General features: G+C 37.6%; 1 protein-coding gene across 3 annotated transcripts; it reads left to right on the top strand.

Moving 5' to 3' along the window:
• Window positions 1-5,381: 5,381 nt before the first annotated feature.
• On the top strand, window positions 5,382-23,162 carry LOC307164949 (tripartite motif-containing protein 16-like). 3 transcript variants are annotated; one of them, XM_079882182.1, is made up of 8 exons: window positions 5,382-5,729; window positions 6,479-6,545; window positions 14,366-14,823; window positions 15,451-15,546; window positions 15,634-15,867; window positions 21,648-21,807; window positions 21,956-22,003; window positions 22,243-23,162. In XM_079882182.1, the coding sequence occupies exons 1-8, from the start codon at window positions 5,619-5,621 to the stop codon at window positions 22,821-22,823; spliced, it is 1,755 nt and encodes a 584-aa protein (XP_079738308.1). In that variant the 5' UTR covers window positions 5,382-5,618; the 3' UTR covers window positions 22,824-23,162. The 3 variants fall into 3 exon arrangements, with proteins under 3 accessions (XP_079738308.1, XP_079738310.1, XP_079738309.1); XM_079882184.1 differs by lacking the exon at window positions 6,479-6,545; XM_079882183.1 differs by lacking the exons at window positions 5,382-5,729; window positions 6,479-6,545 and having other exon boundaries at window positions 14,179-14,823.
• The last annotated feature ends 2,775 nt before the right edge of the window (window positions 23,163-25,937 follow it).

The following is a 25,937-nucleotide window of genomic DNA, read 5'->3' on the forward strand; positions in this document are numbered from 1 at the left end:
TCGCAAAAAGACAGTTTAAATTTGAATCGCGTTTCTGTGTGTGAGTGAAAGATCCTCTTTTAGCAAACTGTATTGCTATACTGAGATGAGTAAAAATTGACTGAAATATGTTGAAATAAAATGTATTTGTATAAGCAACGTATTAAACTGCAAATTAACATTTATATTCCTTATAATAAAAACGAAAGACCTATGTTACAGACATATGAAAGACAACATTTCGTTGACTAGTTTTGGATAGATGATACATTTTTACTGTAAAATATCTGCCACCTCAAATGAGCTTTTGTTTGCCAATTTTTGCTCATATGTTAAATATAGTATGTTTTGTCAAAAATAAAGTCATCAAATAATATGTTAGTGTTTGTTCCTTAACTTTGAAATATGTAAGATAAAATGTATACTTTAGTTTTTACAAAGAAAGATTACACTTGGATTGTTGTTGTAATTGTAACCTTTTTAATAAAAAAATATATTTACAAGGTAGATGTAAACAAACTATTAAAAGGTAAATATAAGCATTTTCTTTAAATCATTTTTATTGTGTTTTATAAGTGACAAATTTGGGGAGAGGATACATATTCCAAAACTGAAAATACAGTATGAGAATTAACTGCACAATTACTAGACATGTTTTCCTTGGATATTATACAATTTGCAAGCACAATTTGTGGAAAAATAATATATATATATATATATATATATATATATATATATATATATATATATATATATATATATATATACTGTATATTGCTCTTGCATTCTTTCTTGTGGCTCAGTGACACACCTGAATGAATGGCTCATTATGTATGCGGGCCCCATTGTCTCCTCAGGTGCGAACCACTCAATATGCATGATGGTGTTGGATCGTTGATGCCCACTCGTATATTGCCTTTCCAAACAGAAAGTGTCTTGCAAAATTTAAATCAATGTATTGTTTTATGTGAATGATTAGGCAGGATGATTTTCAGATCATTTTGAAGAAAAAACTCTAGGCGACAACATCCATTAGTCAAAAGTCTTGTGGACACATATTTAGTATGTGTTTTGTGGCCTTATTTCAGAAACTTTAGTTTTTAGTTTTTTCAATAACCATGCATAAACATTATTCGGTAACACTTTACGGTAAGGGTACATGAATTATCATGAATTCATGTATAAATTCATGCATGAAATATGCATTAATTCATGCATTAATATCTCATGAATCATCAGGAACTAACACGAGTTCAACGTTTTTCATTCATGACTTCATGGATGAACAACACCTTAATTAAAACATTAACTAAGATGAGTACATCATCATGAATTATGATTTATTACGCATGATCATGATGTTTTCTTTGTTCACACAAAACATTGGTCTTTACCACCCACTGTGGATAAAGCTATGGTTATGGTACATGAATCATCATGAATTCATGCATAAAAAAGTATTAATTCATGCATGCAAGACTACTCTTCGAATTATTAAAGGAATGTACAAAAATCCACATTATCTAATGCATGCATACAGGCTAGAACAGTATATCAATTAATGTGAGAACTTTTTTTCTGAATTATGATCTGAGTTATCCAGCATGTTCATGTCTTCTTCATAGCCTGCAGGTAAATGGACAGACCCCAAAATTGGCCAATCACAGCACATAACATACAAATTCTGTTGGCGTTCAAATACTAGTCATCATTAACTAAGCATTATTTATCAATGATTTCATCATGTGTGTGGCCCCTCAACTAAAGTGGTGACTTGGTGCTTTGAAACACTGATGAACAATGTGTTTTCATTATGATCTGAGTTATCCAGCATGTTCATGTCTTCTTCATAGCCTGCAGGTAAATGGACAGACCCCCAAATTGGCCAATCACAGCACATAACATACGAATTCTGTTGGCATTCAAATACAGTAGTCATCATTAACTAAGCATTATTTATCAATGATTTCATCATGTGTGTGGCCCCTCAACTAAAGTGGTGACTTGGTGCTTTGAAACACTGATGAACAATGTGGCATAACTGTGAAATGACATGAATATGAACATGAAAGTTCAAGTCTTTGCAAACAATGTACTGTGGACAAATGGACTTTGATCTTAACTGTACTGCTTTATTCTTAAACGGTATAAACCAGTTAAAAACCATAAAGCTGTTTAAAAAAAAAAGTTTCACAAACAGCTTGATCTCTATTTGGGTAAAGAGTCACCTTTTAACGTATAAAGCAACTGATGTGACTCCTCCATATCCTGAAATTGTAACAGCTTTATGGTTTTGTAAAGAGTTTTCAGATATACAGGCACTTAAAATAAAGTTCATGGTGTATACTGAATTCCTTCTCAGCTCTTTCCAGCTGTTGATTTAACTGGTTTATACCGTTTGGTCTCAGAATAAAGCAGTAAAGTTACATAACATTATTACGATTTTACTGCTAAAAAACGTACGTTAAACTATTTACGAATATTTCATATCATAAAGATATCTGTATAATTTCCCTTTTACCATTTAATAGATTATAAATGTACGATCCCTTAACCCTAACTCCACACCTAAACATACCCATTTCATAGATAATATTAAAAGGATAAAACGTAATGGACAGATATGTGTAGGGAAATGGCAGCTTTATTAACAATGTAGCATTAAAAGATAGTTTGAGCCACTAATCCTACCCCTACCCCTAAACCTAACCATTTCTTAAAACTACGTAACTACAATTATAAATTAAAACAACAGACAGACAATCACAATCATTTATTTATTGAGAAAATGTCAAAACCGGTACCAAAAGTCGTTCACATGACGATGTGTCGCAGTCCTCTCTGGCAGTATATAATAGTTATGTATGAGGTAACGTTACAGAGCAGAATTTAAGTTATTAATCCATGAAAATGTTAATCCGGTTTCGGTTCGCTGTTCGCTCTGTGAAGGCGCGTGCGCGCGCTTCTCCATTTCAAATGTAGTACACAACAAACACGGCATGTCGCAATCTGTGACGAAGCATGCGAGAGCCAATGAGCGTTTGATATCACTGCCGTAAAACATGTCGTAACGCTTCGGGCGCAATTTTTGAATTTGAATTCACCACGAGCGCGGGATGCCGGGATATGACGTTGACGGTCTCTGCCGAGAAATGGAGATGAAGATCACTGGATAAAGGGCTGCATTTGGATCTGTTTCTTCCAAACAACGTATGGATTCTAAAGATTTGGATCACATTAAGCTAATAAAATTGATTTCTTTTGTGAATTTATGTTGTGTTTTAGTGTATTATGTGTCAAAATATTAATGCCACGATTTTAATATGCATAAGTTAAATAGGAATACGCCTAAATTTGTACGTCGTTGTTTGTATAAGTTGTTTATAAGTAAATAAATTACGTTTGTGTGCTGTCCACTGTCAGTATTATACGTTTCTGTGTGTATAAAACATAAATAAATGTACGTATGGTAGATCTACACTTTACGTAAAAATACACATGTATTCTCATGAGATCACGTTGCAAGTTAAGATCAAAGTCCATTTGTGTCCACAGTAGCCTACATTGTTTGCAAAGGCTTGAACTTTCATGCTCATATTCATGTCATTTCACAGTTATGCCACATTGTTCATCAGTGTTTCAAAGCACCAAGTCACCACTTTAGTTGAGGGGCCACACACATGATGAAGTCATAGATAAATAATGCTTAGTTAATGATGACTACTGTATTTGAATGCCAACAGAATTCATATGTTATGTGCTGTGATTGGCCAATTTGGGGGTCTGTCCATTTACCTGCAGGCTATGAAGAAGACATGAACATGCTGGATAACTCAGATCATAATGAAAACACATTGTTCATCAGTGTTTCAAAGCACCAAGTCACCACTTTAGTTGAGGGGCCACACACATGATGAAATCATTGATAAATAATGCTTAGTTAATGATGACTAGTATTTGAACGCCAACAGAATTCGTATGTTATGTGCTGTGATTGGCCAATTTGGGGTCTGTCCATTTACCTGCAGGCTATGAAGAAGACATGAACATGCTGGATAACTCAGATCATAATTCAGAAAAAAAGTTCTCACATTAATTGATATACTGTTCTAGCCTGTATGCATGCATTAGATAATGTGGATTTTTGTACATTCCTTTAATAATTCGAAGAGTAGTCTTGCATGCATGAATTAATACTTTTTTATGCATGAATTCATGATGATTCATGTACCATAACCATAGCTTTATCCACAGTGGGTGGTAAAGACCAATGTTTTGTGTGAACAAAGAAAACATCATGATCATGCGTAATAAATCATAATTCATGATGATGTACTCATCTTAGTTAATGTTTTAATTAAGGTGTTGTTCATCCATGAAGTCATGAATGAAAAACGTTGAACTCGTGTTAGTTCCTGATGATTCATGAGATATTAATGCATGAATTAATGCATATTTCATGCATGAATTTATACATGAATTCATGATAATTCATGTACCCTTACCGTAAAGTGTTACCCATTATTCTCTCAAAAATACAAACATGTACATACATGTTGCTCACATATTATGGTAGCCCTGTTTGTGCTAAATAGAGTGTAATTACACCTTTTCCATTAATAGGCCTTCTGACAGTAATGTGTGAGGTTGAGGCCATTCTCAATAGCCGTCCACTCACGACTGTTTCTGATAACCCAGATGACTTGGAGCCATTAACGCCTAATCATATACTGCAGCTTAAGGTGCAGCCTGTTCTACCTCCAGGTTTGTTCGTAAAAGCAGATCTTTACACCAGACATCGCTGGAGACAGATCCAGTACATTGCCGACATATTTTGAAAACACTCGGTCCGAGAGTACCTCCCTCTTCTGCAAACACGGTAAAAATGGTCTCGTGTCAGATGCAACTTCTGTCCAGGAGACGTCGTGCTAGTAGCCTATAGCACAGCGCCAAGAGGATCATGGATGCTGGCTAGAGTCACTGAAACCTTCCCTGACTCCAAAGGCTTGGTCCGCAGTGTATGGCTTCAAACCAAAACAAGCCAGCTTAAAAGACCTATCAGTAAGATCTGCTTGCTAGTAGAAGGCCAGCAATCTAAAGCTGAGTGAGACCTGAATGAACTTGCGCACGTGCACACACTGTCATACAGATGCATACACTGAATCTTTGCACTCATTTATTCTTGTGAATAATGCATAATGAGTTTAAGGGAGTAATATATGGCTCCTTGGAAAATTATGTTTAGTTAGTTATAGCTTGCTTCCTGCAATAGCTATAAGGGGCTGGCTATGTAGGAGCCATTTTGAGTTTAGGTTAATCTAAGTTGTTGTGCTATTGGAGCACTGGTATATTTTGTTAAATTTAGGGTCCTTTATTTTGTAGGGACTTTTAGTTTGACAGTCAGTGAGAATGTTTGAAGATAAAGATGGCCGCCTCTAAAAGAAAAGAACAAGGAAGCTGTTGGAACGTATTAAGCATACAGTTCTTTACATCGTTATTGAATCGCTATAGAATCGATACTGAATTACTTGAATCACTATTGAACACTATTTGGACATTATTTTTTGATATTAAGTTGTGCCTTTTTTAACCACCATTTTTCAACCACTTACCAATCGTTTGTTGGATTACTGGAGTCCATGCTTTGTCTGCTATTACCAACCTACTTACCTGCCTGCTGCCTGCCTTGCTCTGCTTACCTGCCCTGTTTACCTATCTGCTGGAATCCCATCTCATCCACCTCAAAAAAGGTACAAGTTAAGTTTCTCTGTGTTGGATAGCTTGTCAAAGAAGCTAAGCAATACATCCCAGCTAAGAGTGGTCCGCCATTATACAAGCTGTTTTTGAGGCGACTTTACAGTATGTTTGCACGCAGAGAAAAACATCTCTCTGAGAGCACGCGAGTACTGGATAGGTAAAATCGCTTGAATGTATAGATTTAAAATGAAGTGAAAATTATAAACTTTAGTTACAATGCAATGCTGGCCCGATAATTCCGCCATGTCTCAACTCCTAAACGCAAGAGTCTAGTATTGCCGCCTGCAGCGCTTGACGCTTGCTTTGAGCAACCCATTTTGCGAGACAGAGAGAGAGAAGGACGCAGCCCTGCTGAACACTCACACGGTTTGTGAAATTGTGTCTCGGAGAAAGTTTTAAATTGATTTATTTGATTTTATGATCTGTGTGGATTCATTTAGGCTACTCATAAAATCTACATGCTAAAGTGAATCAATGTTTGCAGTGAAATTTCCCGCATTATAAGTGGGAGACCTGCAGGAATTATTAAAGGGGTGGTATAATGCCCCTTTTTACAATATGTAAAATAAGTCTCTGTTGTCCCCAGAGTGTGTATGTGAAGTTTTAGCTCAAAATACCTCACAGATAATTTTGTACAGCATGTTAAAGTTGTTCCTTTTTGAGGGTAATTAAAAAGGTGTCGTTTCGTGTGTGTCCCTTTAAATGCAAATTAACTGTTTTGCCTTTTATGTTTAAACTGGAGTTGGACAATGATGGAGAGAGTCAAGAAGAAGTGACAACATGTAGAAGCAACAGGACATTTCTGAATGGTTAGTTGATGAATTTATGTTGCTGATGTGGAGTTAACTATCTTCAAGTCATTGATTAGCATATTCTGTCATGATAATCTATAAAATCGCTTGTGTGGGAACTGCTGTAATATGCATACAGAGTGACATGCTATTGCATTTGTGTTACGTACTGTATTGCATGTGAAAAGATGGATGCGACAGCTTGAGTAGACTCACAAATGTGCTTGACTATAACATTTCCTCCTCTCAACATGGACTGCGTGCTCCCGGGGGCAGGGTTTATGTAAATTTTAGGGTTGGTGATGTCACTAACCCGGGAGGAATGTTGTGTAGTCCCTACCAGCCGTTTGTTGTAGCCCTTAAAAAAGAATTTCTTTAAAAGCAAATAGCTTCATTTTTTCTTTGAACTTTGAGCGTTGTAACTGTACAGATGTTGTTTATGCCTGAAACAGCAACATTAAACACTTACTAAAGTTTGAAAAGTGAAATCATAATCAACCACCCCTTTAAAATACTATTGAAGTGGCTCCTTTTTAGCTACTAAATCGTCATCGGAGGCTGACATGCTGCTCATACTCTCAGACAGGTGTTGTTGTTGTGCGCACTAGGAAACATAAATGTGCCATACGTCATTGCGTCGCTATATCATTTATATCTCGATATGACACTTTTTTATCATGTAAAAATTAGTGGTGGGCCGTTATCGGCGTTAACGCGCTGCGTTAACGCGAGACTCTTATCGCGCGATAAAAAAAATATCGCCGTTAATCTATTCCCCAAGTTGGGTTGGGAGATGGCTCTATATACTATACTACACAAGCTATGATGACGCAATCTACCCGCGGCCGCGAGGTAAACCCGGCTGCAACGCATATTCGTCGTCATCTTAAGTAAACACGGCTGAAAGTGAAAGCTGCAACATCCATTATTTGGACTTGGTTCGGATTTAAGCCGTCCGACAAACAGCAGCAAACTATAGACAGAGTGTGTGGGGTAACGGTTCGGTAAGTTAACACACGACTAATCCGTTCACCTCAAATTCAAAACGAAACATGATGTCACTGAATACCAGCGCGCGCGTATTATTCTCATTCCAATATATCTTAGTGGTGTAACGTTAACACATAATCTCTGTCTACGCCCGATTTTAAGAATCGTTGTTGTGTTTCTTTTTAACTGAAAAGACATCAGTTAGACAATATTATAACTTTAAATTTGGGGTTTCATAAGCTCAAAGCTATAATAAACATTAGACCTACTTAAGTCTCTGCAGCTAGTGTACTTAAATTTGATTTATCTGCAAAATTATGTTGTATACTTACAGTTTTGCACAATATATGTTCTCAAAACTACATACCCTTTAAAAAAAAATACATTTAGCAGTTGTTTAGCAGGGTCTGTGTAACCTGTTCTGAAATGGTTTTATTATAATATATATCGTTATCGCAAGAGGCTGCAATGTATATCACAATATGGATTTTAGGCCATATCGCCCATCCCTAATTGATAGCCTATAGTAGTTGATAATAACATAGGCCTATGTTGCCTACGGACGGTAACAGTACAGTAGTAACCTTTACAGTCTGAGTTGAACAGCTTTCTCAAGCAGTTTGTGATGCATTTTGGAAACAGGAGATGAGCCCCTGGTCTAATGCGCCACCTGGCTTGAGAAACCCGTTCTCAAAGACTTACTTTTATAGTCATTATTTGGGTAGCACACATATTCTGAATGCCTTCGGCAGAATTCAAATGAGCCATTTTAATCTAGATTAATCTAGATTAATTTCAAAATTAATCTAGATTAATCTAGATTAAAAAAATTAATCTATGCCCACCTCTAGTAAAATTTATACTGGTGTTATCGTGGACGGTATGATATGGCACACCACTAGTAAGCAGATATAGCCGCCACATACACTTTTAAGATGGAAGAAGATAATCCAGCAGAGAAACGTTCTTGCACATAATCAAGTATTGAACCAACAGGGCAGTTGACCGGATCCAATTGACATTCTCTACACCAAGAAGAGAATAGTCTCCGCTTCAGTGCAAAAAGTTTTCTCGTGGAGGGAGCTCTTGACGGGAGTATGGTCTCCACAAACTCAGTATAGAGACCAGATTCTATGAGCTGGGCCCCCTTAGGGGCCAGGCCCACAGTTTCCACAACTCCGGGCGAGGGTGATAAATCATGCACCCTGCTTGGGACAATAGGTCCCTCCTGATCATTATCTCCTTTGGAGAGCCACCTAGAAAGGACACCAGGTCTGAGAACCAAACTCGGGTCGGCCAGTACAGGGCTACTAATAGTAGACAGGACCGGCGAACCCTCTCCAGAACTCCCCCAGGGGAGCTGGATGCGTGAGGGAGAACCACATGGGACTGTGAGTTGTCTCTGAAGATGCAAACAGGTCTACTTGTGCTTGACTGAATTTCTCCCATAGGAGCTTCATCGTCTCGGGGTGAAGTCTCTATTCCCCGGGCCTCAGCCTCAACTTTATATATACTGCCCTGAGAGACATTAATTTCCTTTGGGCCGACAGGAGGATCTGGTGAGCCAGTTTGCATTAGTGACTTGACCTCAGACCCCCCTGATGGTTGATGTAAGAGACCACCAATATGTTGTCCATGCGGACAAGCACATGATGGCCCCTCAGGTCTGGGAGGAAGTGTTTGAGAGCTCGAAACACCGGCATCATTTCTAGCCGATTTATGTGCCAAGAAAGTAGACGGTCCTGCCACAGACCTTGCGCTGATGATCATCCCCAACCTGTGAGGGAAGCATCTGTCGTTAGCGTTACGCTGCGACAAGAAGCCCCCAATACTGGGCCTTGGGCAAGGAACCAATGTTTCTTCCACATGACTAAGGTAGTAGGTATTGCCACGTGACCATGATCATGCGAAACGGATTTCTCCTCAGAGAAAACCCCTTGGTTCTGAGCCACCACTGCAGGGGTCTCATGTACAGGAGGCCAAAAGTTATTACGTTGGACGCAGCTGCCATTAGACCCAACAGTCTCTGAAACTGTTTCACAGTGAGTGACTGGCCTAGTTTTACCCCATTTACATCTGAGAGCATCAATTCTAGACGAGCAGGGGAAAGTTGTGTCTGCATCGTTGTTGAATCCCAAACCATACCTAGAAAAGTGGTTCTCTGAGCTGGAAGGAGCACACTCTTTTTGGCGTTGAGCCTCAGCCCCAACTTTCTCATGTGAGACAGAACGACATCTCGATGCCGAACAGCCATCTGCTCGGATTGAGCTAAAATCAACCAGTCGTTGATATAATTCAACATGCGAACGCCCTGAAGTCTCAGTGGAGCCAGAGCTGCATCCATGCATTTCGTGAAAGTGCGGGGTGATAAACTTAGGCCGAATGGAAGAACCCGATATTGGTAGGCTTCGCCCCAAAAGCGAACCTAAGGAACTTCCTGTGATGAGGATGGATGGCTACATGGAAGTACGCATCCTTCAAATCTATAGTGACAAACTATTCCTCGAACTGAATCTGTGACACAATCTGTTTGAGTCTAAGCATTTTGAACTTAAGTTTTTGAACCCTATGGTTTAGTTGATGCAGGTCTAGAATAGGATGCAGCTCTCCATCCTTCTTTGGAACAATGAAGTAACGGCTGTAAAACCCTGACTCCCTGCTGGGAAGAGGAACCCTTTCTATAGCCTCCTTTCACAGAAGATTCTGTAATTCTTGCTCCATAACCAGAGCCTGCTCGTGGTCCACCACTGTAGGGAGGACCCCTAGAAATCTGTGCGGACGAGAACCAAACTGAATTCTGTAACTCTTTTCTATTGTAAGCAGACCCCAATGAGATATATTTGGCAGTATTTTCCACGCTGCCAGAAAATCTGCTAAGGGGACCAGCCTCTCGAGACTGGCCTCTGGTATTGGTCGAACAGCCACCACGGCGTCCTGAAATGGCGAACCGGCAGGGAACAATAAGAGAAAAAAATATGTAGCGCTACCCAATTCTCGAATTGCATCAGTGCTTACTTCCTCACTTTCATCTAGGTCCCTTTGCAGGTCAGCCTGATATGCTTGCAATAAAGACATTGTATGCAAAATGCTGCAGCCTGACCTGCTGCTGAATACGCTTTACCCACCAGCGTCAATGTAGCTTTGAGAGGCTTGGTGGGTAATGTCAGGGACTTTAGTGACAACACAGACTCAGGAGAGAGATAGCTTGCAAGCATCTCTTCAGCCTGAGGCATCGTCAAATAAACATGTTGTTTCAGCCCTGTGATATTACTATAGTTTGACATTTGAGGGCTGAAAACAGAATATGAGACCGGTTTCTTCCACGATTTCAACATCTCAGTGTAGAGATCGGGAAAAAACGGCAGTCCCCGTCGAGGAGGCTGTGATCTGGATGGTAAGAAACGTTTATCCAGCAGGCTTTTCTTTTGTTCTTCTTGTTTTTCGGGTGGCCAATCGATATTTAATTGAGCTACAGCATGAGTCACAACCTCCATAAGCTCCTCATAAGCAGGAGTATGAGGTGGTGAATCCTCAATATTCCCTGCATCAATGCTTACAACATCCAGAACCTCAGAACTGGATAACTGTAGCACTGGTGCCTCACCCCGAGGAGATAAAACTGCAGCAGATAAGGCACTGGATCTGGCAGGTGAAGGCCGAGATAAGGGAGGGCCGGTCTCAAACCCCTCTGTCAGAACCATTTGTGAACCCCATGATGAGAGTCAGCAGCGGGACCCGAACCATGAGGAACGAGAGCCAAACCGTCCTCCTCAAAGAATGATCGGCGGGAATGGATCGTCCTCCCAGACAGCTTCTCAAAATGCTCACAATCAGCCTCCTCGGGAACTGACTGGGCATGATCCATTTCCAAACAAGAAACACAAAATTGTGTGTATCCCCACCAATAAGGAAACAAGGGCAGGGAAAAGCGCACACTTCTTAAACTGCTGCTTGTTAGCCATAAGATCTGAATATATAGAATGAAAGTCTGAATATATAGAATAAAAGTCTGATTATATATAGAATGAATGTCTGAATATATAGAATGAAAGTCTGAATATATATATAGAATGAATGTCTGAATATATAAAATGAAAGTCTGAATATATAAAACGAATGTCTGAATATATGGAATGAAAGTCTGAATATATATATAGAATGAAAGTCTGAATATATATAAAATGAAAGTCTGAATATATAAAACGAATGTCTGAATATATGGAATGAAAATCTGATGTTATCAGCACCATCTTGTGTTATTCATCTACTATTTTTTATACACATTTTGAACAATGAGCGAGTCCGCACAAAATTTAGTAGCAGCAATTGTAAGTAACGATCATCTAATTAACACTCTGGCGAATGCGTGTACGGGCCAAACTACTGGCAACTGTACTCAACATCGTTCTACTGATGAAGAAATGAATTCGCTATTTCATCGCGGAAGAGCGAATGCGGTGAATTCATAAGATTCATAAATTCCTTCGAGAATGATGCATAATGTTCTTTCAGCAACATTTTGTTGAACATGACTGCCCATAAGCGCTAAGAATGTTGCAAGAATGGAAATATGATCCTCGAGATGACGTGATGTAGACTCCAAATTGTTTATGTTGTTTGGAGTATGACCAACTGTTGCAAAAAAGTCTTGTAGCTCACCAAAGTATTGGAAAATTTCAGGGAATGACATTTTTAAATGAATTACAATTCAAAAGGCTAAAACAAGCAACACATTATTCAGTGAGAATTGTCAAATGTACACTTTCTTTTCACATATTCACACTTTCACATAAATTTAGACTTTCATTCTATATATATTCAGACTTTCATTCTATATATTCAGACTTTCATTCTATATATATTCAGACTTTCATTCTATATATATATTCAGACTTTCATTCTATATATATTCAGACATTCATTATATATATATTCAGACTTTCATTTTATATATTCAGACATTCATTCTATATATTCAGACTTTCATTCTATATATTCAGATTTTATTCTATATATAGTCAGACTTTCATTATATATATATATATATATATTCAGACTTTCATTCTATATATTCAGACATTCATTCTATATATATTCAGACTTTCATTCTATATATTCAGACATTCATTCTATATATATTCAGACTTTCATTTTATATATTCAGACATTCATTCTATATATATTCAGACTTTCATTCTATATATATTCAGACTTTCATTCTATATATATTCAGACTTTCATTCTATATATTCAGACTTTCATTTTATATATTCAGACATTCATATATTCAGACTTTCATTCTATATATATTCAGACTTTCATTCTATATATATTCAGACTTTCATTCTATATATTCAGACTTTCATTCTATATATATTCAGACTTTCATTCTATATCTTTCATTCTATATATATTCAGACTTTCATTCTATAAATATTCAGACTTTCATTCTATAAATATTCAGACTTTCATTTCATATATATTCAGACATTCGTTTTATATATTCAGACTTTTATTCTATATATTCAGACTTCATATTATAAACGGCTTGCCATAATGTATATGTATACAGGGTGGGCCATTTATATGGATACACCGTAATAACATGGGAATGGTTGGTGATATTAAAGTCCTGTTTGTCCGACTTCTAAATGGCCACCATGGTCACCACCCATCTTGAGGAGTTTGCCCCCTCACATATACTAATGTGCCACAAACAGGACTTTAATATCACCATTCCCATGTTATTACGGTGTATCCATATAAATGGCCCACCCTGTATATAATGAGTATATATATATATATATATATATATATATATATATATATATATATATAACTGCTATGCCAATACAACACTAAATAGACAGAAACAGTATCACAGACAGCGCTTGCTAAGGACACAGAAGCTAGTGCGAGGGCGTTCCCACAGCGTCTCGACGCAGCTTGAAAGGGAACTCAAAATATTTGAGGTCATCGGTCACATAAAAAATGTTAAGTTAAGAAATTAAAAGTTTAAGTTAGCAGAACTGGCAGAATTTTATTTTGTTTAGCATAACAATTGTTGAAAGAGTATGACAATATAGAACATATAACATATATCTGTTCGCAAACCAAACTCATGCTCCACTCGTCACCATGATGGAAACCCCCTAAAAAACACCACATAACAGAAACTCTTCTAAATTAGCATAGCAAATCATTAAACACTACTACATCTCCCACTTAACATTAATCTTGCACACAAAAAACAAAAAACAAAAAAACATGATATAACACTTAATTTAAGCAATTACAAAGAATTCTGAGAAATAGAAATCCCAGCCCAGTTTCAGTTATATATAAGTTTGTCTAAATTCAAAGAAACAAGTTCATAAAACTTTAAACAATTAACCAATTCAGATTACTTACAATGTGTCAGTTTTGTGAACTCAGAAGAAAAAGAAAGTTCTAAATACATATAAAAGATAACTAATTTGTTTAATTTAAATGTACCCTTCTCAAATCAGTTAATTATTTTGAGCATTAGGGTTTACAGTGAAGGTTTTTGCATTTACTGTTGTAGAATCTGAACTCAGCAGGAATGAGGCTTTATGAGGGTTTATAGACTTGATTAACCTGTTTTGCACACGTCACTCAAACACAGAACCAGGAAGCAGGAAGAGTTTGAGAAAGAGAAACTAAAGTGCAGTTGAGCTGTTGTGTGTTTGTGTCTCAGTATTCATGCAGTAAAATGGCAGAAGCCAGATTTTCTCAGGATGAGTTAATGTGTCCAGTGTGTCTGGATCTGCTGAAGGATCCAGTGACCACTTCCTGTGGACACAGTTACTGTAAGATCTGTATTACAGGCTGCTGGGATCAGGAGGATCAGATGAGAGTCTACAGCTGCCCTCAGTGCAGACAGACCTTCAGTCCAAGACCTGCTTTAGCTAAAAACACCATGCTGGCTGAACTGGTGGAGAAACTGAAGAAGACTAAACTTCCTGCTGACTGTTACGCTGGAGCTGGAGATGTGCAGTGTGACGTCTGTACTGGAAGAAAATACAAAGCTGTCAAGTCCTGTCTGGTGTGTCTGGAGTCTTACTGTCAAAGTCACCTTGAACAACATGAGAGTTGGTTTAAAGGAAAGAGACACAATTTGACTGATCCCACTGGACGACTGCAGGAGATGATCTGCCAAACACATAATAAACTCCTTGAGGTTTTCTGTCGCACTGACCAGAAGTTTATATGCTTGCTGTGTACGATGGATGAACATAAAAACCACAACACTGTATCGGCTGCAGAACAGAGGACAGAGAAACAGGTATGAAACTACACACTGATGAAATAATGTTTACACTGTTTATATTTGCTCCATGATCAGGAAACATCATTCACACTGCAGACGTCACAGAAGTGAACAGAAGCTACAAGTGGACTTTCATATTTAATATTATTATTTGTGCTCCACATTTAACTTGTGAAAATACACCGTAAACATGGATCAACAGAAACTTTTGTAAAACAAGCTTTAAATAAGCAACATAAAATAATGGAACATTTTCAACCGTTGTTTGACAAAATATATCTGTCAAGAATAACGCAAGTTAAATGCAGTGACAGACGAAAAGAGTTTCTGTTCAGTAAATCTGACTCAGTAAATATAGTCCATTTGAACTATATAGAGCCGCAGGTCTGTTATTCAGCAGAAACACTGTCATTGTGAGGCTTTACATCTGTGTCAGTTTCACTTATATTATATATTATGCTTGCTGTGTTAAACAGGCCTCATGTAAATTCATACAATGGTGGTAAAACTGATCAATCATCCCTTCAGGAGTTTGAACCTCCAGCCATTGGTTATTAATTCTACTGTTACTGGATTCAACTCTTCACATGATGATATAGTGACAGTATAAAGTGCCATCTGTGTTATTGGTTTGTGCTGCAGAAGCAGCTGAAGGAGACGCAGAGGTCGTTCCAGCAGAGGATCCAGCAGAGAGAGAAAGATCTTCAGCAGCTGAGAGAGGCTGTAGAGTCTCATAAGGTGAGTCTGGAGAAGAAGAGAAGTTTGAGAAGTCTCAGTCAGGACTCACTGAAGCTCACTGTGTGATTGTGATGTGTGTCCTAACAGCGCTCTGCACACACAGCAGTGGAGGACAGTGAGAGGATCTTCACTGAGCTCATCCGCTCCATTGAGAGAAGCCGCTCTGAGGCGACACAGCGGATCAGAGATCAGGAAAAGACTGCAGTGAGTCGAGCTGAAGAACGACTGGAGCGACTGGAGCAGGAGATCAATGATCTGAGGAGGAGAGACGCTGAGCTGGAGCAGCTTTCACACTCACAGAATCACATACATTTCCTGCAGGTAACAGAGATCGAGAAGAACAGGACCATATATTTTTTGTTATTTAAAGAGCGCGTTACTAATATGCGCCAATAGGTGGGTCCACAACACGAGAACACTTTGTCCTGTAGATTGTTTGCTTGCGTGCTTTAACCTCGCGCACGAGCAGATCCGTTTCCTCGCTAGAGAAGTGTTCAGTTTTTCCACTTGCAAATTCCTCCATGTAAATAGATTTACATTTCAGTCTCTAACTTCAGCACACACTCAAAGTTCAATTCAATTCAAATTTATTTGTATAGCGCTTTTCACAATACATATTGTCTCAAAGCAGCTTTACAGAAAATGCACTTCAGAAATGTACATAGAAAAATACAGTTAGTTAATCATGAATTAATTTAGGGCATAACATATCTCCAGCGTTGAGTCGTCTCTTCACAGGCGTTGAGTCGTCTCTTCACAGGTGTCGAGTCGTCTCTTCACGGGTGTTGGGGCATCTGAAGTTTCCATGAGAGACTGGATACAAACTGGAACTGACGAACTCTATTTACCTCGGGACTAGCGTCCCGAGATAACAACAGAAAGGCAGATGGGAAATAATTAGCGTAGCTGCTGTTCATAATATTAATGCATTCAATCTGATTCAACTGTAGTATAAAAGGTAAGTATTATGTGAACGCTTGGCTAAAGAGATGCGTCTTTAATCTAGTTTTAAACTGGGACAGCGAGTCTGAGCCTCGAACAATATCAGGAAGGCCATTCCAGAGTTTAGGAGCTAAATGTGAAAACGCCCTCCCTCCTTTAGTGGACTTCGATATCCTAGGAATGACCAGAAGCCTCGAATTTAGTGATCTTAAATAGCGCGATGGATTGTAGGGCAATAGAAGTTCTGTTAACCCTCTGAGGTCTGAGCTGTTTTCTGGGCCTTGGAGGTGTTCTGACATGCTCTGACATTTCTGGTTATTTCTGTTACTTGTGACATTTTCATGGCTAAAGTCTAATTACACTGTATTCAGCACAAACTCTTCTACAATAATATATCAGCAGCATGTATGTAAAAGTTTGTAGTTTTGAGATAATGACATTTATGCGTGGTTTGTGAAAATACAAAAAAAAATTCTCACTGAAATAAGGTCATGAAACCCATACTGATTATTTCTTCACAAGACTTTTGAAAATTGTATGACGTAGCCTAGAATATTTGCTGAAAAACTATGTGAAAATCACCCTAACTGCTCATTCAGATAAGTCAATATATTGATTTAAAAATTTTACGACGTGTTTTGTGTGAAAAAGCTTTATGCGGGAGCTCATTAATATGTACGTTTTTCACACCTGAGAAAGACAAAGAACCTCCCCTAACGGCCCTATTAGGAGCTATCAGGCCCTATCATTCTGAGCAACCTTGCACAATACTGTAAATGAGGAGATTTAAAAAAGAATGGCTTTTAAATTGTTTGGATTTATTTACAACACAACATAATCCAAAGATACACACCAAATGCCAAAAAGCACTTCAAAGACAGAGACCTTTGTGCCATTCCTAAAAACATTGTACATACCTTTCATTTCCAAGATTTTCACTTTACCGTGTTCATGTACAGAGACTCATGTGAATGTTGAAGTCCTCAGTGGCATCTGGGCCCTGAAAAAAAAAAAGTGAACATACTGATATCAAGAGAAAGGCCTGCACGATTTTGGAAATAAATATTAGATTTTTCTGGTTAAAATTGCTTTTTAAAATTCCTTTTTAAAATTCACAGAATACACACACACACACACACAAATGTTTCCAACAATATATAATATAATGAACACCAGGTTTGTTGTGCCTTGTAGGCATAAGGTATATGCGCAGTGCCAGATAAAATAATAATAACAATAAATAACCTATAGCAGTATAAATCTTCCAAAAGATTTCAGTAACAACTAAGCTAGAGAAAAATATATTGATTATCATGTTACTTCAAATGTTTCCATCCGTTATGATGATATGAAATGAGATAATAATAAAAACATGAAGCCGTTTGGTGCGTTTTGCTTTCATCCAAAATATGATACAGTACATTCAAACGCGATCGCTATCCAAAATACGATACATTCAAACGCGATCGCGCTCAAATATAAAACATTTTGGTTACCATATACATATCTACATTTGAGCAGATATCCACAAACACAGTAACAGTAAACACGGGTCTAAATATTATAATATTCCCCATATATCTAGCAACAGTTCAACTGCAACGTGACATTTATGCAACAATAACAAACTAATATGTAAGAATTTCTTACCTTACATCTTTCTTGTCTTCAAATCGCGTTCTTCTTCTTCTGAGGTAGCCTAAATCCAATGTAAGCTCAGGCACGTCTTTCAAACTCGACGAAAAGTGAAGTGAAGTGTTTTGTTGTTGAGGTAATGAGCGAGTCTGCGTTCCATGGGGAGATTTGCATATGAATATCTTTTGCGCGAGTGGGCGTGGCCAAATTAACTGTAATGAGCAAGCGTTTGAGAAGCTGGACATCTTGTTGGTTTTATACAAATTACTTAAACAGAGAATATTTGTTTTCGTTTTGAATCCGATCATTTAAAAGTACACACTTAAATGTTTATAAAGGTATATGGCTCATAAATGTGTGACAAGTATTCGCTGAGTTTTGTTTCAGTTTATAGACGTGCTCAAGAAAAAAAAGTTCACCGCGACGGAGAGGCAGAACGCACACCCTGTTTATTTTCTTTATTTTACAAAAGCACAATGTTTTGATTTGATTGTAAGTGGACACATATAAAAGGAGAAATATCACAGATTCTTTTTTTATATTTCTTTTTTCTGTATGACCATAAATGACGGAGTAATTTAAGTTTATAGTGCTACAATGTGGAGAAAATCCAGCAAAACGCGCCCGCGCGTTTGTCGACCTCAGAGGGTTAAATACCCAGGAGCTAAACCATTTAGGGCTTTATAGGTCAGTAGTAATACTTTGTAATTGATACGGAACTTAATAGGTAACCAGTGTAGAGATGATAGAATTGGTGTTATATGATCATATTTCCTTGACCTAGTAAAAACTTTAGCAGCTGCATTTTGGACTAACTGTAGCTTGTTTATTGAGGATGCAGGACAACCAGCTAATAAAGCATTACAGTAATCTAGTCTCGAGGTCATGAATGCATGAACTAACCTTTCTGCATCAGAAACTGATAGCATGTTACGTAGCTTAGCAATGTTTCTAAGGTGGAAAAAGGCTGTTCTTGTAACATATGGAATATGATTTTCGAAAGACAAGTTGCGGTCTAGTATAACACCCAGGTCTTTTACTGTAGTGGATAAAGTAACAGGACATCCTTCTAAATTAAAGTTGTATTGTAAGAGGTTTTGTGGGCAGTTTTTTGGGCCAATAAGTAATACCGCCGTTTTATCTGAATTTAATAGCAGAAAATTACACGCCATCCAGTATTTTATATCTTTAACACACTCTGTCAATTTAGATAATTTAGTGTTTTCATCTGGTCATGATGAAATATATAATTGAGTGTCATCAGCATAACAATGGAAATTAATTCCATGTTTTCTTATAATATTACCAAGTGGCAGCATATATACTGAGAATAGCAGAGGGCCTAACACAGATCCTTGGAGCACTCCATAGTTTACTGACGTTATTTTCTAACATGATAACACTTTGAAACACAATGTATTAAAACGTTCTGTCCTGTGTTTTTGAATGCTGTATGTTGTGTTGCCATACCCCTTTGACTTTGGTTGTGTGAGTGTAAAAATAACTCGTTTGGGAATTGAAACTAGACAGATGACTAAATTTGAACCTTGTGATTAACAATGAAGTAATCATTAAAACAAAGTTTGCTTTACCTGGTAACAGAAGGGTTTGTCTATGAAAACCAATCAAATTGTGGGGAAATTATGTAATGCAGTATGACATTTTTGCCATACCTCCTTATTCTATAAAAACTGTTGTATTCTTTTAGTTGGTGGGTTTCTCATTGGAATTTGACTGAGATCCTCCGGCCTTGCTTCTTCTTGGGGGAAATTTTCTGAGAACTGCTCGAGAGATCCTCTGGCTGTGATTAAAGCATTTAAAGGACATTTGCTAAGGTCTGTTTGTCGATTATTCCTGCGCAGGAATAAAGCTAGTTAGGGAAGCAAGTTAGTTAGGTAGACTATTTATTAATAGGGAATGTTAAGGAATATTAATTAGGGAATGTCGATTGGAGACAACCCAGGTATACTTAGAATAGAAAGAGAATGTTGATTGGAGACAACCCAGTAGAATAGAAAGGGAATGTCGATTGGAGACAACCCAGATAGTTAGGTTTAGGGAAAAATCTATGACACGGTAAAAAGTAGCAGTGCACCGGTGATTGCATCTGATGATTTTAAAACTTGACAGAATTGACAGTATTTTCATAATTGTTTGCCTTTGAAACGTTGATGAATTTGACCATGAAGACCCTAAACATGAAGTCTGTATATTAGCAATGCTTCAACATACTGAAACCACACAAAACCTGACCTTGGGATCGTGTCCTAAGAGTCCTTGTGGATTTCAGGGCCGTTTCTGAACATTTTGCCCCTTCCCAAAACGTACACACTGAAAACTTAAATAGTTTCTAAGCATTTTTTTTTTTTTTTTTTTTTTTTCAAATTATATGAATAATTTGTTTCTTAACATTGAAATGATTCCCAACTGATGTACATACATTCAATTTTCTGCTCTCATATTGGTTGTAGGAACAACATTAGCGTTCGGTGGTTCAGCGTAGTTTGTTAGCAATGAAAGTTTCACAGGTTCCAGTTCACAGTATCCAAATCTAAACTCATTTATAATAAATTGATTGTCCAGTTTATTTTCTATTGAGATTTCTAGTTGATCATTTCTCTCTCCTCATCACTCGCTGCCCGATCACTGATAAAAAACCTCGCTCTGTATTCACTCCATGTCAAAATTAATTCAGTGTGCTTTTAAATAAAGCCAATCTCTAGACACACGGTGAATTCAACGAAACATAAATGGACAATGTTTAAAATAAAATGATAAAGGTTATATTACCCCAAACCCAAGCATATATTAAATTATTGTTTAGTACTTCACATTTTATAGTAAATTAAATTAACAAAGACAAAAATATCACATATTAATGCATTTTCATCACACAAATATGAATTTAGCAAACTTTGCCCTTTAATTTTGTGAATAAAACAAAGGTTTTAATGACATTCCCAGTGTATTAAACTTTTTTAGAGTCCAATTTACACAATATGATACAGACAAGATGGAGATTGATGCATTTCATTAGGATGATGATACGATTATTTAAAATATTTAATGTGAGATAGATGTTGGTGTATCACTGACCTCTAGATTTTATTTCCACATCTAAATTAATCACTTTCATGTTTCCTGGACATTTTCCTGGACAAATGTTTTTTTTTTTTTTTTTTTTTTTTTGGCTTTATTTTACTGTTGCTGTCATTCACTTTTTTAACATATAATTTCAAAACACACAAAATATTTGGATTAATGATCACAGTATTTCTAATAAAAATTATGTATTTCTCAAGCTTAAATTTATTTCCTAGTAAGTTCACATATAGTGTAAAAGGCAAATGCTAGAACTTGTGTCTCTAATGTCACATAATGAATATGAAGAATGAAGCTGATGCTGTGAAAGTGCTGGATTGAGGAGAGTTACTAAAGATCAACAAGAGCCGCACAAATCTGACAGTAGAGCAGGTTATTGATGAAGTGTGGAGGTGATGAGCTTTGATTTCTGTTTTCTCTAGAGTTTCCAGTCTCTCTCAGCTCCTCCTGAATCTACAGACGTAAATGACAATCCCTTCAGTTCTCTCTCCTCTTTTGATGGCGTGAGAGAATCTGTCCGTCAGCTGAGAGACAAACTGGAGGATTTCTGCAAAGAGGAGCTGAAGAAGATCTTAGACAGAGGTAAAGTCCTGGAGATTCTGCTCTCAGAAATGATCCTCCATCATCAGATCATGTAGAAGATCATATTAGAAATGTCTTAGGAACGGATGCAGGGATCATTTTCTCTTGACATGATAATCACACTCTTCATGTCTGTTGATTTCCACAGTCACTTTCTCCAACATTGTTCCCAGGACCAGGAAGGACATCCTACAATGTAAGTTACTGAGAAAACAAGCAGAAAAACTCACTGAGTGTGTTCATGTTCTTCCTGGAGAAGTGAAAGAAAACATGACAGAAGAGTTTTAGAGTTGATCATGTAAATGATGATTTGCTCAGGATATCTGGTAAACTGCACTGAGACACTGATGATATATTGAACATGAAGAGTTCAGATACATTAAAAGATCAGACAGATTCATAATTCCTGATTCTGATGTGTTTTATCTCCATCAGATTCCCATCAGCTCAATCTGGATCTGAACACAGTGAATAAATACCTCTCTCTGTCTGAGAGGAACAGAGTGATTACTAACACTGGCAAAGTCCAGTCGTATCCTGATCATCCAGACAGATTTGATCATTTTGCTCAGGTGTTGTGTAGAGAGAGTGTGTGTGGACGCTGTTACTGGGAGATTGAGTGCAGTGGAGAACGTGTGTTTATATCAGTGTCATATAAAAGCATCAGCAGAAAGGGATTGGGTAAAGAGTGTGTGTTTGGACGTAATGATCAGTCCTGGAGTTTGATCTGCTCTTCCTCCAGTTACTCATTCTGGCACAATAACATACAGACTAAACTCCCTGTAAAGCCCATCAGCCGTAGAACAGGAGTGTGTGTGGATCACAGTAGAACAGAAGTGTGTGTGGATCACGGTAGAATAGGAGTGTATGTGGATCACAGTGCAGGAACTTTGTCCTTCTACAGCGTCTCTGACACGATGAGCCTCATCCACACAGTCCAGACCACATTCACTCAACCGCTCTATCCTGGGTTTATGGTTTACAGTACTGGATCATCAGTGAAACTGTGTTCATGAATCAGAATAAATTGTAGAGAGATTCTACCCATAATGCTTTGAGCTGCATGATAAATCATAAACACTGAGATGTTATAGAGTCTCATACTTTCTCTTTATTACATTAATACTACAGCTGAACTTCTGTCAGTGAAATAACATGTTCAGATTATGGTTGAGTAAGAGGTGAGCTTAAAGCTGCAATAATATTCCCCGCTAAACTCATAACAATATTGTTTTGTCTTATTATCTCTTATGTGTGCCTTGTGTATGTGGATGTGGATAAATATATGCATATGAGTGAATGTGTGTCTATTTCTTTGCTCTTTTGTTCATGAAAAGCAAAATAAAAAGTTATTTAAAAATAATCTCCCTGTTTCATACACATCAATTTCCCTTCAGAATGAAAGTATAAATCACTCACACAACAGCTGTGTCCCAATTCAGGGGCTGCATCCTTCGAAGGACGCACAGAGACTTGTTTAAAGGGGAAAGTATAGCCGATTGCGTCATCCCAATTCGAATGCTCCTTCAAAATGCAACCTGCAATTGCGTCCTTCTTTTCTTGAATGCAGGATACATCAGAAGGATCCTTCGCAGCCTTGCCTACCCTAGAATTCACTGCGCACTGGAGACGAAATGGCAAGATTACACTTTTAAATGTAAGTATTGGGTTTAAATTAAACAAGTAATCTAATTTATCTAATGCTAAAAAATAATAATAATAATAATAATAATAATAATAATAATGAATACAATAAAGTAGGGATGTCCCGATCCGATCCATGTCATCGGTATCGTGCCGATACTGGCCCAGAACGCTAGATTGGAGATTGGAGGAGAGAAAAAAAATATGATCCGATACCTATTAGGGGTGGACCGAAAATGTACGTGCGTCACGATTCGGTGCATGGATTTACACGGAGAATACACGGTATAAAAATAAATAAAACTCTTGTGCACATTAATTAATGTAATGCGGAACTACTGTTAGATAGTCTAACTAACCTAATCTGTAGCCCCGCCTTAGCTCTGAACGCGCGTCTATTTCACTTCAAACGCTCCTATTCGCTTTGGACGTGCGAATGGATTCAATATGTTCAAGCGTGGAACTAGACGCGAATTTGACGCTCTATTCGCATTTGGTGTAAACGCAGCATAATGAACAGGCTGCGATGTCAAGATTGCAATGCTGGAATGTGTGTGTGTGTGTGTGTGTGTCACAAGTGTTGTAGTCGAGTCACCAACTGCTCGAGTCCGAGTCCAAGCCCGAGTCACCAAAGAAGAGACCGAGTCGAGTCACCATTACCTGAGTTCGAGTCCGAGTCGAGTCTCGAGTCCCCAGTGTTCGAGTCCGAGTCGAGTCATCAAGGTTGAGTCTGTGTTATATTTCAAGACTGCCTACATTTCTCTACTCTGGCACCTTTAAAGAGCTGATATAATTATAAAAGAGGGTCTACATTAAACAAAAATGACACCACTGTGTTAACAAATATAAATAATAAATAAATACAATATAAATAAAAACTTTTGATTTCAATAATGTAGGCTATTAGTAGGCTAAATGTTAAAATTAACATTAACCCTCTGAGGTCGGCAATCACGCCGGCGTGATCTGCTCGCTTTTTTCCTTATCAGTGCAAAGGAGACTCCAAAATAATCTGTTGATTTTGATTTTACATACTTGTGTTATACATCAATCGATCCTGTTAAGTGTGTATTATTTTTGTGTATACTCACAATAAAAACAAAGTGTAGTGCTTTTTGCCAAATAAAGAAAAATAAACACGAAGCGAGTTCTGCCTTCTCTCTGTCAGTGTAGTCCATTCTGAAACGCGTCTGAAAATGAACCATAACTCAGCGAATACTCAGTCAAACAGGCATACAGACACACAATCATGAAGCTTGAATTCTCTTCTTTTAAATGAAGTAATTTATATAAAAAACAAATATTCTCAGTTCATGTAATCTGTAAGAAAAGAGCGAGATGTCAGTCGTTCTCATCTCATCTAATTATTTTTAATGTGACCCCTCCCACGGAGAGCGCGCGCTATTCAAACGCAAATGACTGAGGCAATCCACGCAAACTGTGAACGCCCCCATATCAGCTCGAGAAAACACAAGTTTATTCAGATCATTGTAGCCTACTTGTTTACACCGTCTCGCAGCGCTGTGAGGAATAATAATAATGGAAAATGTACCTCAGAATTGCGGGTATTTCGAGGAGCAAGGATCCGACTGAGCTGAGGAATACTGTAGTAAGTTTTTTTCCTTCTCAAGTGAATCGCGTTTCTGTTTGTGATGAATGAACGGCAGAGATGTGTGCTGTTTACCACAGCTCGCAAAAAGACCGTTTAAATTTAAATCTCTTTCTGTGTGTGAATGAATGATGATGTTTTAGCAAACTGTATTGCTATACTGAGATGAGTAAAAATCGACTGAAATATGTTGAAATAAAATGTAGGCTATTTGTATACGCAACGTATTAAACTGCAAATTAACATTTATATGCCCTAATATTTCATAAAGACAACGTTACAGTCAGGCGAAATATGAAAGACAACATTTTGTTGACTAGATTTGGGTACAGTTTTTACTGTAGAATATACTGCCACATCAAATAATACTGCCACATCAAATCAATTTCTGCTCATATGTTATATATATATATATATTCAGAGGAGACAACTATACCAATGCTTCCATAACTTGGACTTATACCGTGTAGTGCTAAACTTGATGCTGGTCAATGCCATAATTATGTAATTCTCTGAGTTATTCAGCCGACATATACATTTGTACATAACATTTCTCAATGTGGCTTGCAGTGTATTAACACCTGCATCCACGAACATCTCACTGGCACTACACCAGCGTGGTCTTCTCAGCAGAATTCTCAGTGCATCATTGTAAGCTACCTGGAGTTTATGCAAGCTAGCTTTGCTAAAACTAGACCACAAGTGTGCATTGTGGAGAGGAGTGCAGTATGCTCTGAACAAAGCAACTTTCACTCTATCTGTGCACCCACCAAACTTGCGAGCCAAACTATTCACCTGAGCATATAAAGAACGGCATTGCCTGTAAACGTCAAGGTCATCCTTCAACTGGTCTGTAATGAGATGCCCAAGATACTTG

The sequence above is a fragment of the Squalius cephalus genome (genome assembly GCF_949319135.1).
Source record: "Squalius cephalus genome assembly, chromosome: 9".
NCBI lineage: Eukaryota > Metazoa > Chordata > Actinopteri > Cypriniformes > Leuciscidae > Squalius > Squalius cephalus.

What these genes read in the sequence shown, in the direction of transcription:
- LOC307164949 (XM_079882182.1), top strand. Translation starts at nt 5,619, where the DNA reads ATGCTTTGTCTGCTATTACCAACCTACTTACCTGCCTGCTGCCTGCCT. An exon ending in AACAGAGGACAGAGAAACAG is followed by an intron (nt 14,824 to 15,450) that starts GTATGAAACTAC and finishes TTTGTGCTGCAG; the next exon opens with AAGCAGCTGAAGGAGACGCA. An exon ending in GAAGAAGATCTTAGACAGAG is followed by an intron (nt 21,808 to 21,955) that starts GTAAAGTCCTGG and finishes TGATTTCCACAG; the next exon opens with TCACTTTCTCCAACATTGTT.